Below are 17,968 nucleotides of genomic sequence, written 5' to 3' on the forward strand. Positions count from 1 at the left end.
TACAACACCCACCTCACATGGCGACCCTCGTCCTCTGATCATTTACGTAGGACTCGGTCTGAGGATCTCGATATTGAAATAGAGCCTGAGGTCTAGCAGTCAGTTTTTTTTTTAAACTTGTATTTTATTACGATTTTCTTTTTGCAGTTACAGTGTCAGGGTATAACATTTATTTTACAATTCTCATTGTATCAGTGTCCTTGCAGTCCAGTGTTGTTGGTGGTGTCATCTTCTTGCGCCCTGAAGTCAGTCCATTTTTCCCACTTTTCGTTGAATTGTGCCTCTTGTAACCTTAATATATGTAAGTCTTTCCATTATGAACACTTCTTCCACAATGCACATCCACAGCTCCATGGTCGGAGGTTCCACTTTGTACCATAATCTTGTTATAGCTTTTTTGCTTGCTGATAGCAGTACTCTGACAAGATACTCATCTTCTTTGTTTACAGTGTCCTGTGTCAGATTTCCTAAATAAAGTATCTTGCCGAATTTGGGTATCTCATAGTCTATTATTTTTTTCAGCCCCAACCATATTTTATCCCAGTATCCTTCCATCTTTTGACAAGACCAAAATATATGTGAATGGTCTACATCCATGTGTCCACAAAGCCTCCAGCATGGTTGCTGGCTAGATACCAATTTCCCTCTGATCTTTGGAGTTATGAAAAATCAAATTATGTTCTTCCAGCAGAATATTCTCCAGATCCTGGAGCTAGTGGTCGTGCACTGTGTTTTACACATATTGTACCATTCCTCGTCAGTTATTTTTTCCCTGAGTTCTCGTTCCCACTTTTCTTTGATATACAAAGAAGAGTTCTTTTTACATGACATCAGACCTTTGTACAGGGCTGAAATTACTCGACATTTTTTTCTTCTATAGGCATTCATAAATACCTCAATAACTTCATTTGTTGTGTCTGTTTTTACCTCCTTCTCGTAATAATCCTTTATTTGTAGATACAGATATTTTTCATATTCATCCAATCCAAATTTATTCCTTAACTTTTCAAAACTCTGCACCCCCCCTTTTCAACCATTGTACATACTGCAGTAATGCCCTTGTTCATCCATTGCTTAAATCCCTTATCATTGATTCCGGGTGTGAACCTTGGATCAAATGCAAACCAACTCAGAATCTTTGTTTCTTTTTCCAGTTTATATTTTTGAACTATCATGTTCCATGTTTCAACTGTAGTTTTGGTGATCGGATCCAATTGTTTTTTTAATTTGCCGTATAGTTCTTTGTGTGCTATTAGATTTTGGACCTTGTAGTCTTTCATCCCTATTTCTATACCCTTCCATTTGGCAATGTACTCTTCATTACAACAGTATATCAAATGTCTAATTTGTGCGGCAAAGAAATATTCCTTAAGGCTTGGTAAAGCCAAACCTCCTCTGTCTTTGGGGAGCTGCAGAGTCTCATATCTAATTCGAGGTTTCTTCCCACACCATATAAACCTCGATATCCACTTATCCCATTCTACAAATGGTTTTTGTGGGATCATAACCGACAAGGATTGATACAAATATAGAAGCCTTGGTAATATATTCATCTTGATTGTCTCTATTCTAGACCTGAAGTCCAGATTAGTAATTGACCATCTCTCCAAGTCTCTTCTAATCTCCTGGTTTAATTTTATGTAATTTGCCTCATATAGCTTATCCACCCCTTTAGTTACATTCACGCCTAAATATTTTATTGAGTTAGCATTCCACTTAAGTTTGAATGTTTCCCTAATCTCCTGTGATGGGGAGTAATTTATTGATAGGATCTGTGTTTTGGTGACATTAATTTTATAACCTGAGTAGTGTCCATAGTTCTCCAGTAATCTAATTAGCTTTGGGAAGCACTCATTAGGTTGTTTTAAATAGATTAATACATCATCTGCAAATAACCCAATCTTATGCTCCTCTCCTCCTATTGTCACCCCTTTAATTTCTTCGTCCTGTTTGATCTTCTGGGCTAATGGCTCTATAAAAATTGCAAAGAGACTCGAAGAGAGGCAACAACCCTGCCTCGTTGACCTTTCAAGTTTGAATCGTTTTGTCAAATTACCATTTATTTTAATCCTTGCCATTGGTTCATGGTATAGTGTTCTAATGCAGTTCACCGATTCCTCATTAAATCCAAATTTTTCTAATACCTTATACAAAAATACCCAATTCACACTATCGAAAGCTTTTTCGGCATCTATACTTACAAGAATTGTACTTTCACCCTCCCTTTGTATGCTCTGTATGACATGTAAGCTCCTTCTTATATTATCTTGGGTTTGCCTTTCCTTAATAAAGCCAGTCTGATCCTCATCAATCAATTCCTGCACGAATTTCTCCATTCTCTTAGCTATAATAGAGGTGTAAAGTTTATAATCCACGTTTAAAATTGATACAGGTCTATAATTATTGCAATATTCTTTATCTTTACCCTCCTTCGGAATAACGGAAATGATAGCCTCTTTCCATGAGGGAGGGATCTTACCTTCCCTAAGAGTATAGTTAAATGAATTAGACAGTAGTGGGATTAACTTTTTTTCCTCCCACAGTCCAAAGACATGTAAGTCAGGTGAATCGGTGTGTGTGTGTGTGTGTGTGTGTGTGTGTGTGTGTGTGTGTGTGTGTGTGTGTGTGTGTGTGTGTGTGTGTGTGTGTGTGTGTGTGTGTGTGTGTGTGTGTGTGTGTGTGTGAGCGAGCGAGCAAGCCCTGTGAGGTGTCTCCCCGCCTGCCGCCCAATGACTGCTGGAATAGGCTTCAGCAACCCTGAGAGCAGGATAAGCGGTTCAGATAATGCATGGATGGATGTCTTGAAAGTTTTTTGCTGCTTTTTAAAAATTATGGATATGTGTTTTATGTTATGCTATTTTATGTTGTATGTGTTGAAAATCCTATAAATAAATTATATTGTTTTTAAAAAGACTATAAATTGTCTTTTTGAGAGTTGGTTTGAAGCAATCTGTCCAGTGATGTGTAGGCCTACATGTTTTTTGAAATACAGTATGCCAACATGTAGCTACAGCTCTGTTATAATAGTCAGATATTAAAAAAAAGAAAAAACAGTATACTGAAAACCAAAACAGTATGGCATGTTAAGGCTCACTGCACTGCATTTGTAGAAAGTCAGGGAAAATATTGGATGCTGACCAAAATGTGCCTGATAAGCTTTAGTTATTACTCCAATTGGCACCCCCTCCCCTCAAAATTAGAAGAAAAAAAAACAGTTGTCCTGAGATCTTGGGGGGGGGGGGGGTTCTTTTTGGATATGAACTTTGCTTCGATATTTTGTCACCACTCCAGTAAGTTGAGTAAGTAAATGGTCAGGGGCCTCTGTTTGATTGCTTTAACAGCAGATGCAGGTGATGATATTATGTAAGTAGTGCTCGGCCTATGTGTGCTGTGTGCAGTTATGTGTGACCTGTCTCTGGTGTGTCCACTACCCACAGTGTACCGACTAGCCTACATGAGGCTGAAGATGCTGTGCTCATACCTGTTGTCTGCTCATCCTGAACTGGAGCCAATCATGTGGACGCTTTTTCAGCACACTCTACAACACGAGTATGAGCTGATGAAAGACCGCCACCTTGACCAGGTACCCTCCACCCCCAACCTGCTAATACACTCCAGCGCTCGCTTCTCTCTCTCTCTCTCTCTCTCTCTCTCTCTCTCTCTCTCTCTCTCTCTCTCTCTCTCTCTCTCTCTCTCTCTCTCGCCCCGTCTTGCTGTCATTCTCTCTGTGCCTGTCTTGTTCTTTATTGTTCTATCGCAAATGCTTGTTCTTTCCTTCGCTCGTGCTCACTCTCTCTTAATTTAGTTTCACAGACGTGACCGTTTGATGCAGTATTGCCAAAGCTCTAAAATAAACATTTAGAAATAAGATTTAAAATGATAACAGAACAGTTAAGGCACTACGGAATTATTGATAATAAAACATTTGACATTAACACAGCATGTGACAGAAGTTTCCACATTGTGTGTGTGTGTGTGTGTGTGTGTGTGTGTGTGTGTGCGCGCGCGCACCCATTCATGCATAACCAAGTGTGTTACAGTGCTTTGTCAGGGAAAGATCTATATTGCTGTGAATTTAGCTCTTATACATCCATCCTCTTTTCCACATTGAGTGTAACAGAGTCACACACATTCTCTCTCTTTCGCCATCCACTCTCAACTACCTCCTGCTTTTCTTTCAGCTGATGATGTCGGCCATGTATGCCATTTGTAAGGTGAAAAATATTGACCTGCGCTTCAAGACCATTGTCACAGCATATAAGAACATGCCCAACACCAATCAGGAGGTAAGATGGCCTTTTGAAATAGCCTGCTGTATAAATCATTCATCTGAGTAGTTGCCACCTTGCACATGCCCATTAGTTTTTTTTTCTTTTTCTGCCGAGTCTTTTTCTCTTTTATTCTACAGAAAAAACATTCAAAATACAACACACATATACCAACAAATAGGGAAATAAAACATTTCAGAAACCCATCGAACTCTAAAGAATCAAAGATTACAACACAGGTCGACAAAACAGAAAATAGTGAGGTAACAACGTCACACTATTTTGTCCTCCATCGTTTCACTGCAGACCTTCAAGCGTGTGTTGATCACTGAGGACCAGTATGACTCCATCATCGTCTTCTACAACCAGGTGTTCATGCAGAAGCTAAAAAGCAACATCTTACAGTATGCATCTCCCAGGGTGAGACACTTTACCACTGAATGATTGCATTGTTATTGTAATGCTTGCCAATAAAATCACACTCTGTAAACACTCCATGTTCTTTTTTCCCCCCCAGCCCCCTACCCTGTCGCCTATCCCACAGATCCCACGCAGCCCCTATAAGTTCCCCAGTTCCCCTCTACGTGTGCCTGGGAGCAATAATGTGTACATCTCCCCTCTGAAAAGCCCACGTGTGTCCCAGGGGAACATGACCCCCCGCTCAAGGTCAGTTGTCCCACATTATGGACTGATTGTTGAGACCCTAGGTACCTAAAATTCTTTTAAAAAGTATAATAAGTGTTTTTATAACCCGTGCTTTTTGCCTTTACAGAATGTTGGTATCTATTGGGGAGTCGTTTGGGGTATGTGCTGTTTTTCTTTAATTGGAAGCATGTTGAAAATAAAATCGACATTCAGCAGCCGCATACAAGTACATTTTACATGTGTTTCAGTCACAGACAGAGATATTATTTCCTGACAGTGTCATTTTGCATTTTGGTTTCACTTGCAGCCTTCCAATAAGTTCCAGAAGATCAACCAGATGGTCAACAGCAGTGACCGCTCCTTTAAAAGGACTCTGGACCTGGGCTCCAATCCCAAGCCTCTAAAGAGGTTAAGGTTTGATGTTGATGGTCAAGATGAATCCGATGGCAGGTTAGTCAATAAAGAGTTGTATTTATATGTCAGCATGACAAGATGTTTTTGATCCGGTTTTCATTGCCATTTATGGAGTAACATGTTATCACACTGCAAGATATTTAGTTTTAGTTCTGTTGCAAGAGTTGCACACCAAAGGTGCAAGAAAAGCTTTTCTGAATAGGTATGGTAAACAAACTACAAGCAGCAAAATGTATACAGATAAATGTAAATGTATTTTGACTGCTAGTTTGCATTTTGACTGCTGTGTTCTGTCTGTCTGTCTGTCTGTCTGTCTGTCTGTCTGTCTGTCTGTCTGTCTGACTGCTGTGTTCTGTCTGTCTGACTGTCATGTGTTCACATGGAGGCTCTGTATTTTGTGCAAATGTTGGGGCAGTGATTATGAAATTTAAATGCTGTACATATATTTAATTATTTTCACATCATATAAATCCTACATGCGTTTGTACAGCATAATTCACTAAGCAATACAATTCACTTCTGTACACATCTTTCTTTTTATTTACTTATAGTAAAACTGGTGGAGATTCTACGCTGATACAGAGGCTTGCAGAGATGAGTAAGTGAACATTGTTCATATGGAGGACTGCTTTTGTATTTCTTCAAGGTGGTTCGGTGGTTAGCATCGTTTCCTGTCAAGAGTGTCTCCTGTGTTTGATCCCAGAGGAGCTATTTTACCATCCTGAAATAAAATATTTTGAGCTTAATACAGGGGAACAACAGTAAAACCAGATGGAAAATAAATGGATTAGAAAGTCTTCCTTTCGCATTTTTAGATTTATTGAGTGGATTGTAGAATGAATTGTGGTGAAAATCATATATGAATGAATGATGATTTATTTTGAACATGTAAATAAGCTGGATATAACATACAGATAAGTCATTGCCAATAATCTGAAGTGATCAGCAAATCCACACATCAAACTCAGTGAACAAATCTCCATATGCATCAGATTATTTGTTACATGTTGGAAAAGGAGTAGGAGGAAGTATACACTTATTTTTCCTACCCCTTCTCACCTACTCTTAAGTTAATTCAGCTACTATGCATTTCAAACTCAATTCTCACTGTACTGTATAGTTCAAATTCAATACAAGTTGTGGTACACAATACAAACTCAACTACTGTGAACAATGAGAGAAAAAATAACGAAAAAAACACATCAAAAACACATGCAAGAAAGGAAAATAAAAACATCCTAATGTCACATACCAAGAATTAACAGATCTCAATGCTACGTACAACCCAAATATCCACTCGGTGTCATAGAAAGAAAAATAAAAAAAATGTAATAAATGTTTAGTGATAAATAAAACTTAAACAGTTAACACAGCTCTTCGTCATCCCTATATCTCTTGCTAATTATTCCTTTGTACTTCTTCTTGAACTATGTAATGTTTGTACTTTTTGAGTTCCATGCTCAAACTTCCACAATTTTACCCCACAGATTGAAATGCCCATGCTCTTCAAAGTTGTACGAACACATAATTTCTTGAAGTTTAATTTCCCTCTCAAATTATATTCCCCTTCTCTATCTGATAATATTTTTTTTTTATATTACTCGGTTGTAGAGTGTTTCTTGCTTTGAAAATTATTTGTGCTGTGTTAAATTCTATGAAATCCCTGAACTTCAAGGCACTTGACTTTAAAAATATCTTGTTGGTGTGTTCAAGATATCCTACATTATTAACTATATCTTCATGGCTCTTTTTTGTCGTATACATAATGGTTGTAGGTTGGTTTTGTAGGCGTTACCCCATACCACCACACAGTAGATCAGATATGGTAAAATTAATGAACAATACAGTGTGTGCAATGATTTATGATCCAGAATGTGACTTGCTTTTGTCATGATTGCAGTGCTCCTTGCCAGCTTTGCTCGCACATATGTTATGTGAGGTTTCCAAGCAGATTTTGTGGTCTAGTATCACACCAAGGAATTTATTTTCATAAACTTTTCCTAGTTTATTTTATCATTTCCAAACAGCATACATTTTGTTTTGGTCCAGATTTAAGTATAATTTGTTTTTGTCAAACTACCGTTTTAGATTTTCCATTTCTATTGTGGTCACCTCCAAAAGCTGCTGTAAATTCTCACCAGAACAAAATATATTCATGTCATCTGCAAATAGAATAAATTTCAATATTTTTGATATCTTGCATATATCATTTAAGTACAGAATGAACAGCTTTAGACTTAAAACCGACCCCTGGGGTACACCACAAGTCGTATCCATGCATGACGATTTATGTTCGCATATCTTTACAAACTGCTGCCTGTTACTTAAATAGTTTCTTAGCCAATTCTGAACCACCCCTCTGGTTCAGCATGAATTTCCAATTTGTCTATTAATCTATTGTGATCAACAGAGTCAAAGGCTTCTTTAGGTCTATAAATATTCCCACAGCAAAATTTTTTGGTCTATGCAGTTAGTTATTTCTAAAAAGTGTTAATTCAATGAGCGCCAGAGATGTCAATGTGTTTGGTTGAAACCCGTACTGGCTTTCAGTCAACAGATTGTGCTTCTCAATGAATTTGTCTAGTCATAAAAGCAACTAGTTTTTCTAGTATTTTGGAGAATTGTGACAATAATGAAATTGGTCTGTAGTTTGTAAATTGGTGTCTATCTCCGGTTTTATATAAGGGTATGACTTTTGCGATCTTCATTTTGCTTGGAACTTTACCAGATTGAAAGGACATGTTATAGATGAGGATTAGTGGTTTTGCAATACCTTCAATTACTTTCTTAACTATTGTCATATCAATATCATTCCAGTCAGTAGATTTTTTTTGTTCTTGCATTTGTTTACAGTGTCCACGATTTCCTTCTCTTCTATCACTCTAAGAAAAATGGAACTTGGATTTCTGTCCCCATAATCACTATCATTCCCTGCCGTGATTGTTTGTGTCATTGATTTTTCCTGCCAGTTTTGGGTTCACATTTACAAAGAATCTGTTGAAGCCATTGACCATGTCTTCCATGTTATTTATAGTCTTATCATTAGCTGTAAAGTACTGAGGGCAGCATGGGCTTCTAGATCCATTTCTAATAATACTATTCAACACATTCCATATACCTTTGGTGTTGTTTGTTAAGTTACAGGTACTAATATTGTGTAATGGTTGCAGTATATCCAGAAGGCCAAATAATGGCCTGTGTGAAAGTATACATGTTATCATGTATTGGGAGTAAGGGGTAACTTTTATTGTGAAGGTGCAGGAAAGGAAGTGTGTTGTTTTGTGCACATGGTGTGTTGTGGTGAACATGGTGGTCGCCAATAAAGAAGTTGTCGAGTAAAACGTTGTCTTCTTTTCGAGTAACATTGGTAGCAGAGGATGGGTAGCTACAGAGTCCCACCAAGCTTTGACAAAGGGAAGCCATACGAAAGCTGGAAGAATGAAGTCACAATTTGGACCAGAGTTACAGACCTCGAGAAAGATAAACAACTGCATGCTGTAGTTTTGGCACTGTCAGGTAGAGCAAGAGAAACGGCAATGGATATACCGGTAGATGACTTGAACAAAGACACTGGTATGAACCCTTTACTTGTGAAACTTGACAATCTGTTTCTCAGAGAAGAAAAAGACAGAACAGTACTCACGCATGCATAAGTACAAGATGGAGCTTCCCAATGCAGTGTTGGCATTCAAACTGCTGGATGCCACATGTTTGGACATGAAAGACCGACCGTTAGCTCTCAAAACATGTACTGATCTGACTTTTGCATCAGTGAAGTCTGCTTTGATGAGGATATTTGGAGGAGAAGCATCTGCTTCCAGCATGGGAATTAAACAAGAAACTGCATATATGACGGAGCAGAAACAACAAGAGGGGCAAATCATGGTCTCAAAAAGATTAACACAAGACACCATTACCTGGCACGAACCTGCTGGACAGATATGGTCGCAGATCAGAGTGCGCTGTTTGTCAGTCCACTTTTCACTGGGCCAAAGGCTGTCCACATAAAGGTGAGCAAGTCAAGCTGACTGAAGATCGTAACACAGAGGGGGTAGGGGAGTGCAACATCACTCTATACACTAAGGAGTCACCAGCTGAGGCAGAAATCTTTATGACAGTGTTTTGGTTCAGCGATTATCGACACCGCATACACAGGGACTGTGTGTGGACAGGAGTGGCTTGATAGCTACACTCACTGGTCACTTTATTAGGTACACCTTGCTAGTACCGGGTTGGACCCCCTTTTGCCTTCAGAACTGCCTTAATCCTTCGTGGCATAGATTCAACAAGGTACTGGAAACATTCCTCAGAGAGTTTGGTCCATATTGACATGATAGCATCACGCAGTTGCTGCAGATTTGTCGGCTGCACATCCATGATGCGAATCTCCCGGTCCACCACATCCCAAAGGTGCTCTATTGGATTGAGATCTGGTGACTGTGGAGGCCATTTGAGTACAGTGAACTCATTGTCATGTTCAAGAAACCAGTCTGAGATGATTCGAGCTTTATGACATGGCGCGTTATCCTGCTGGAAGTAGCCATCAGAAGATGGGAACACTGTGGTCATAAAGGGATGGACATGGTCAGCAACAATACTCAGGTAGGCTGTGGCGTTGACACGATGCTCAATTGGTACTAAGGGGCCCAAAGTGTGCCAAGAAAATATCCCCCACACCATTACACCACCACCATCAGCCTGAACCGTTGATACAAGGCAGGATGGATCCATGCTTTCATGTTGTTGACGCCAAATTCTGACCCTACCACCCGAATGTCGCAGCAGAAATCGAGACTCATCATACCAGGCAACGTTTTTCCAATCTTCTATTGTCCAATTTTGGTGAGCCTGTGCAAATTGTAGCCTCAGTTTCCTGTTCTTAGCTGACAGGAGTGGCACCCAGTGTGGTCTTCTGCTGCTGTAGCCCATCTGCCTCAAGGTTCGACGTGTTGTGCGTTCAGAGATGCTCTTCTGCATACCTCGGTTGTAATGAGTGGTTATTTGAGTTACTGTTGCCTTTCTATCAGCTCGAACCAGTCTGGCCATTCTCCTCTGACCTCTGGCATCAACAAGGCATTTTCACCCACAGAACTCCCGCTCACTGGATATTTTCTCTTTTTCGGACCATTCTCTGTAAACCCTAGAGATGGTTGTGCGTGAAAATCCCAGTAGATCAGCAGTTTCTGAAATACTCAGACCAGCCCGTCTGGCACCAACAACCATGCCACGTTCAAAGTCACTTAAATCACCTTTCTTCCCCATTCTGATGCTCGGTTTGAACTGCAGCAGATCATCCTGACCATGTCTACATGCCTAAATGCATTGAGTTGCTGCCATGTGATTGGCTGATTAGAAATTTGCGTTAACGAGCAGTTGGACAGGTGTGCCTAATAAAGTGGCCGGTGAGTGTACATCACTGGATTAAGCCAGAACGAGTTGAATGACTTGAGGAAAACAGAAACACCCAGTTGTAAACCCTTGAAGTTTGGAGTTGGAAAAGTGGTCTATTCCACTAAAAAGTTGAAAATTCCTGCAAAAACTGGACAGATTTAAGTGTCATATTGAAACTGATATTGGCCCAGCTAACATCCCACTGCTTTTGAGCAAAGCCTCCATAAAAAGGGCAGGGACACTACTGGATATGGAAAATGACAGGGCGGTGATGTTCAACAAACCTGTAAAACTTGACTTTACCAGCTCTGGTCATTACTGTGTGAACATTATGGACAACAAAAATAAGAACATTCAATGGAATGACCTGGTCTTGGCAACTGCAGAAGATGACACTCTAAAAGAAAAAAACGAGCATGAAAAAAGCCAGAGTGAGGATGAAATACTGACAATCTCAGAAGAAATGAACTCGGCAACAAAACAGAAAATCTTATTGAAGCTTCATAAACAATTTGGTCATGCTTCTGCTGACAGACTACAGAGGCTTCTAAAGAGTTCTGGCAGTAAAGATGCTGAATGTAACATCATCCCACAGAAAACTGTGAGTAACTGTGAAACATGTCAAAGTTACAGCAAAACTACGCCAAAGCCTGCTGTTGGCTTACCACTAGCTTCTCAATACAATGAGATGGTGGCTGTAGATCTGCATAAACTTGAACCAGGCGTGTGGTATCTCCACATTATTGATCACTTCACACAGTTAAGTGCTGGCAGCATTCTAACCACAAAGAAATCTTCTGAAATAGTGAAACACTTTGTCTATGCCTGGATAAGTGTGCATGGTCCACCTCAGAAACTGTTCGATGACAATGGATGAGAGTTAAACAATGATGAGGTGAGAGATATGGCAGAAAACTTCAACATAGAAATAAAGACAATGGCTGCCTACAGCCCATGGAGCAATGGACTTCGAGAGAGACACAACCAAACACTTACTGAGATCATAATGAAAGTGAAGACAAGTAATGGTTGTGACTGGAACATGGCAATGACTGGGTGCTTATGACAAAGAACACCATGCAAAATGTCCATGGCTACAGTCCTCATCAGTTGGTTTTTGGGACAGAATCCCAAGCTGCCCTCTGTGCTAATCAATAAGCCCCCAGCTTTAGAGGGTACAACAAAAAGTGAATGGGTAGCAAAACACATCTCTGTTTTACATGCATCGAGAAGGGCTTTTACAGAAGCAGAATGTTCAGAAAGAATATGGAGAGCACTGCAAAAACAAATACGTCATACAGATGAGAAATATGCAACTGGAGACAAAGTGTACTCTACAAGAGAGTAGATTGCCCAGAGTGGAAAGAACCAGGTGTTGTCATCGGTCAGGGTGGTGCAGTGGTGTTTGTCAGACATGGAGGAACCTCCATCAGGGTACATTGTCTCAGGTTGAGAAAAGTGAATATAGAGAATGTGGATCAATGTGTCACAAAGGATGATACCGAAAATGACACAGACCTTGAGCAAGGACAGGAGATTGCTAACTGTAACATAGAAGGCACAGAAGACACTGTAACGGAGGTGCAACAAGGGTTGAGACAAATGGAGCCAACAGGAATGAACACTAAGGATGCAGGATGAAACAGAACATCTCACAAATGACAATATATTGACACATAGTGGTCCACAGCAGGGAACAGATGTCAGTCTAAAAACAAGACAAATTGTGAAACACAGAGATAAAGACAGAGGTATTTTACACACAGCGAAAGTCTTAGGGCATGCAGGCAAAGCCAAGGGTAAATACAGAAACTGGTACAACTTGCTGCATATTGAGCCCACTGATGTTGCAGGCACTAAAGACTCAGCTGACATCTCAAGCATAGAGAACCTCCAGGTTGAAACAAATGTTACTGACACTAACACCATAGATGTATGTGAGGATGTATTTGTAACAAAAGATGTATCACCTGACTTAGCAAAACAGGAGATAAAGAGCTGGAGTGATAACAGTTTGTTTGAGGAAGTTAGGGATGAGGGACAGAAGTGCATTTCTACCAGATGGGTGTGCACCCTCAAAGAGACACTCATTGGGCCAGTACCAAAAGCACAGCTTGTGGCTAGAGGTTTTGATGAGCTAGAAGTGTCAGAGCTGCAAAAGGACTCTCCCACATGTGCTACAGTCTCTTCGGCTACTTGTGGCAGTAATTTGTCAAAGACGGTGGACACTTCATTCTGTGGATACAAAATCTGCATTTCTACAGGGAATGAAATTATCACGTGGCATTTACATAAGGCCCCCTCCGGAGGCTGATTGTAAGCTCATTATGGAAGCTCAAAAAGTGTGTGTATGGTCTGGCAGATGCATCCCTGTACTGGTATAACAGAGTAAAGGAAATAGTACTGACAGCAGGAGGAAAAATGTCTCAAGTTGATCCAGCTGTTTTCTATTGGCAAGCTCAGGACTGTACTGTAACTGGGGTTCTTGCCTGCCATATGGATGGCTTCATATGGGGGGGGCACACAAAGTTTCTCCACAAAAGTAATACCTCAGCTCAGATCTGCATTCCAGGTTGGACATGAGGAACCTGAAAACTTCTGTTATGTGTGAATAGACTTTGTGACTGTTGACGTAAAAGTGCAAATACACCAGGAAAACTACAGCATATGCAACCCATACATATTGATCCTTCACGAGCTGTGGAACAAGACTCACCTCTCTGTGAGAAAGAAAACGATCAACTCAGGTCCAAGATAGGCCAAATTCTCTGGGTTGCAAGACAAAGTAGGCCAGATGTAATGTTTGATGCCAGCAACTTGGCATCAGGCATGAAAAATGCAACTGTGCCGATGATTCATGAAACAAACAGAATAGTGTGTAAACTTAAAGTCCAAGAAGGTAGTCTTGAATTTTCAACACCTTGGCAGAGATAGTGCCTTGAAGATGATTGTGTTCAGTGATGCCTCATTTGGAAATCTTTCTGGCAGGGGCACTGAAGGAGGACACCTTATTGTCTTAATGGGGGAAAATGGAAAGTTTTCATCCCTTTCGTGGCAGTCAAAGGGAGTCAAGAGGATTGTGCGCAGCACACTTGCAGGTGAAACATTGGCAATGTCGGGTGGAATTGATAATGCCACCTTTCTGGCTACACTCTTCTCTGAACTGACTACTGGTGATGCTGAACATGCTGCACCAATAACCTGTGTCACAGACAGTCATTCACTGGCTGATGCACTGAAGTCAACAAAGTCAGTCACTGAGAAAAGACTCCGTCTGGAAGTAAGCAGCATCAAAGAACTTATCCAAACTCAAAAGGTTGAGTGAGTCCTTTGGTACAACACAAAAGAACCACTTGCAGACTGTCTTACCACAAAGGGGGCTTCAGCTCTCCAGTTACTTAAGGCACTCAATGAAGGACAATGGAAACTTGGTTAAGAACAAAATCTCTCTTTGAGTCACATGTTATGACTTGTTAATTGGTTGCAGTATATCCAGAAGGCCAAATAACGGCCTGTGTGAAAGTATACATGTTATTATGTATTGGGAATAAGGGGAAATTTTATTGTGAAGGTGCGGGAAAGGAAGTGTTTTTATGCACAGTCTGTTATGGTGAACATGGCAGTCGCCAATAAAAAAGGTGTTTAGTAAAACGTTTTCTTTTCGAGTAACATTGTTTTTATTGCGCTCTCTGTATTATAGTATTCCTTCTTGCATATCCTCATAATGTTAGTTAGCTTTTTATATTTTTTGTATTTTATTTCTGCTTCAATGGTTCTGTGCTTTATGAATTCTTTATAGAGCTTATATTCTTATGACAAGTGTTGCGTAGTTCCTTTGTGATCCATGGACTATCTTCATATTTCTGTTTATTGTTGAATTGTTCTATTGGGCAGTTTTTGTCATAAGGATTGAAATATGTTTAGGAATGAATCGTAAGCTTTATCAGTGTCTTTTTCTTTGTATACTATATTCCAGTTATGTGTTAGTAATTCATTTTTGAAAGCCTTCAGGGATTCCTCTGTTCTTACTCTTATATATTTAATGTTGTTGGGAACTTTGTTGATGGGAATTTTGTTTTATAGTCATAGACTGTAAAAACTGGTAGATAGTCACTGATGTCATTTATAAAAAGCCCGCTCTCAGTGTTGACTTTCTTTAATGTTTCTGAATATATTGTCTATGAAGGTGGCACAGTGTGGTGTGATTCTGCTAGGTCTAGTGATTAAAATTTAAAAAGTAGGCAGAGCCTCAAACCAAAAAAAAAACGCAGCTGGTAACCGCAACCGGAAGTATATGATATACCTTCTTTGATCGATCATCGACTCTCTGTGATATTGCCAATACTTTGCAGATGTGTGAATGCCTAACATAATCATGTTTCTGAATTCTCATACAGGTTCCACTAGGAGCCGCATGCAGGAGCAGAAGATGAAGGAGGATGCTGAGTTAAGGAAGGAGTAACCTTGGAAAAAAAGCCTGCTGAGTTGACCTGCACTGTTTGTCACAATCTGATCCCTTTTTTCCCTTCAATTTCCTTTTCTGTTATTGCTTAACTGAGTGTTTTAGCTGAGTGAGGTATTTCGTTCATCATTGAATTTCATCTATGAGAGATTATGTTTGGCAAATGTTTTATGAGGGACAGTTGTTTGTGGATGTTATAAGAAATCATCGCTTTAACTTTACCAGGCTATTCTTTTTCTTTTTCTTTTTTGGATGATTCTTTTTTTTAGTGTAAGGTAGCGGGGCTGAGTCAGCCCCATCAGGATTTTTAAACTGCTGACCCACCTCTTTTTGACAGTGAAATAATTCTTAATTCGAATGTTTCAATCATGATGCAACATTCAGAGAATTTTTGAATTGTAATCATGCACACCAAAATAACTATCAGGACCCAAGAGAGATCAAGATGTAACTATTCTTTGTATTAATTTTCTGTCAAGTGATATTTTACTCAGGAATAATATTTTTACTTAAAGACAGCAGGGTTTGGGAGCAGTCGGCCTCTTGATGTTGGATCGGCTGTCTGTCAACATTTTGGCTTTTTCTCACCTCTCAATTTCTTGATTTGTAAATGGATGTCGATCTGATTGTATAGCAGCTGAAAGGATCTTGTTACGCTTTGCTGTTTCTATTTATATTGGAAGTGTTATTACAGACTGGTGTTTCAAAACTTAAGACAACGGGTCTCATAAGCAGCCAATGTTGTTGGCTGACTTCCTTGTGGAGGAACATTTTCCAAAAAGTGAAAATGTTACACTTGAGTGAAGTATCACCTAAAAAGAAGAAGAAAAAAACAAAACACCAAACTGTTTTCCAGAACACACTTTATGCTGTTTGAAAGGGTTTGGTCACGGTTAAAACAATATTTCACTTTGGTAAATTGTTAATAGTTTATAATATATATATTTTTTTGTTTTAATTACAGGTGTCTAAAATTGTATTTCAAATGTGTACACCTCCCCAGGTGATTCAGTGGAAATAATATCTTTCCTGCTCTTGATCTTTCTTTCTTTTTTTTTCTTTTTTTTTTAAAAGAAATGATCTTGGTCTATTTGCAACTGTCTATTGAGACTGTGTGAGGGTCTTGACTGTTAGCAAACGACTAATGTCGCTAGTTAATGGATAACAGTCACACTAGTACCAAGGTGGAATATTGTTTTAAATGTGCATATTTGCTAGCTTTTTTTTTTAATGTTTGTCAATGAAATTTTACTTTATTGAAGTAGTTATAAGGATGTAGTAAACATTTTTGAGGAAAATACTGTTGTCCTGTTTTTTGTATGGCATATAATAGTTTGTGTCAGTGATGGAAGCGCTTAAAGAACGTGGATTTTTTTTTTTAACCCAGACCTCTTGAAATTGTCATTTATAGTATCTTACAGACAAAACAATCCGTCATCTTTTAAGTATTTAGAAATTTACCTCTTTGCTTAATCTACATGCTGAACTTTGACACAGTCTAAGCTAGATTTCAAAAATGGGAAGTTGAGTATTAATGAAGTCTGGGTTAAAAAAAAACACACCCTGTCCTTTAAATAAACTTAGAGCTTGGTTATGAATTACATTGGAGTTGAGAGGGGCAGTGCACATGTACGGTAATGAGACACTGGTAATAATAATGGATTACATTTATATAGTGCTTTATCTAGACACCCAAAGTGCTTCACGGTGAAGAGGGGAAGCTCACCTCAACCACCACCAATGTGTAGCACCCACCTGGGTGATGCACAGCAGCCATTTTGCACCAGAACGCTAACCGCACATCAGCTTGAGGTGGAGAGGGAGGAATCACTGAGCCAATTACATGGGGGGATGATTAGGTGGCCAGATGGAGAGAGCCAGGTCGGGAATTTCGCCAGGACACCGGGGAACCTCCTACTCTTTGCGATAAGTGCAACGGGATCTTTAACGACCGCAGTGCGTCGGGACTTCGGTTTAACGTCTCATCCGAAGGACGGCAACTACAGCAGTGTCCCCGTCACTGCATTGGCATTGGAATGTGTATTTGTTTTTGTTTTTTATTAAGACCAGAGGGAATACTGTCCCCTACTGGCCCAACAACACCACTTCCAGCAGCAACTCAGTTGTCCCGGGAGGGCTTCCATCCAAGTACTAGCTTCTTTACTTTCTTTACTAATGTAACCTATTTTTCTGGACTTATCCTGTTAGTGATTTTAAGTTCGTGTTATAAGCTGTTGCCACAGTATATGCCTTGAGCTCTTATTTTGAAGGCTGAAGAGAGCGGAAGTGCTGTACGCAGTGTTGTTGCTGTGGAGTTCTGTTGGGGGAAGAATCCAAATAAAGTGGTCCTCGTGTGAAAGTGGAACCTCCGTATTTGTTATTTTATAGTTTCATACAGTATAGGCGACATCTACAAACCCTCGGTTACATTGGTGGCAGCGGTGGGATCCGGAAGTGTGCAGATCCTCAGAAGTCTCTTCGGAGCGCGGGAAGAACAAAGTGCGAGGGCACGCTTCCGGGGAGTGTGACGACTGTAAGCTACTAATAAGACACGTTAGTCCCTAGTTAACTGCTCTGACCCTTTAGCCGAGCGGTTAGTGACGTCGCCTTGTGGTGCAGTACACCTCGTATCGAATCCCGCACCGGGCAAGAAAATAACCGGTTACACTAACTACATAGCTTCTGTCATTCGGCAGAGCAGAGCCGATGCTGCCGGTGACCAGTTCGTCCAGCAGAGGGTGTAGAGAAGTACTGTAGAATTACTATTAAGCAGTGTCAGATCAAAGAT

General features: G+C 39.9%; 1 protein-coding gene across 1 annotated transcript in view; it reads left to right on the top strand.

The window, feature by feature from the left end:
* rb1 (retinoblastoma 1) overlaps positions 1-16,468 on the top strand; it is a 57,128-nt gene extending 40,660 nt beyond the window's left edge. Inside the window, exons 20-27 of the mRNA XM_056284186.1 lie at positions 3,438-3,583; positions 4,182-4,286; positions 4,575-4,688; positions 4,786-4,934; positions 5,041-5,071; positions 5,221-5,363; positions 5,879-5,925; positions 15,116-16,468. Coding sequence (XP_056140161.1) covers positions 3,438-3,583; positions 4,182-4,286; positions 4,575-4,688; positions 4,786-4,934; positions 5,041-5,071; positions 5,221-5,363; positions 5,879-5,925; positions 15,116-15,180 — 800 coding nt within the window. The 3' untranslated portion in view covers positions 15,181-16,468. The remainder of the gene's footprint in view (positions 1-3,437; positions 3,584-4,181; positions 4,287-4,574; positions 4,689-4,785; positions 4,935-5,040; positions 5,072-5,220; positions 5,364-5,878; positions 5,926-15,115) is intronic.
* The last annotated feature ends 1,500 nt before the right edge of the window (positions 16,469-17,968 follow it).

The sequence above is a fragment of the Lampris incognitus genome, chromosome 8 (assembly GCF_029633865.1).
Source record: "Lampris incognitus isolate fLamInc1 chromosome 8, fLamInc1.hap2, whole genome shotgun sequence".
In the NCBI taxonomy this organism is placed as follows: domain Eukaryota; kingdom Metazoa; phylum Chordata; class Actinopteri; order Lampriformes; family Lampridae; genus Lampris; species Lampris incognitus.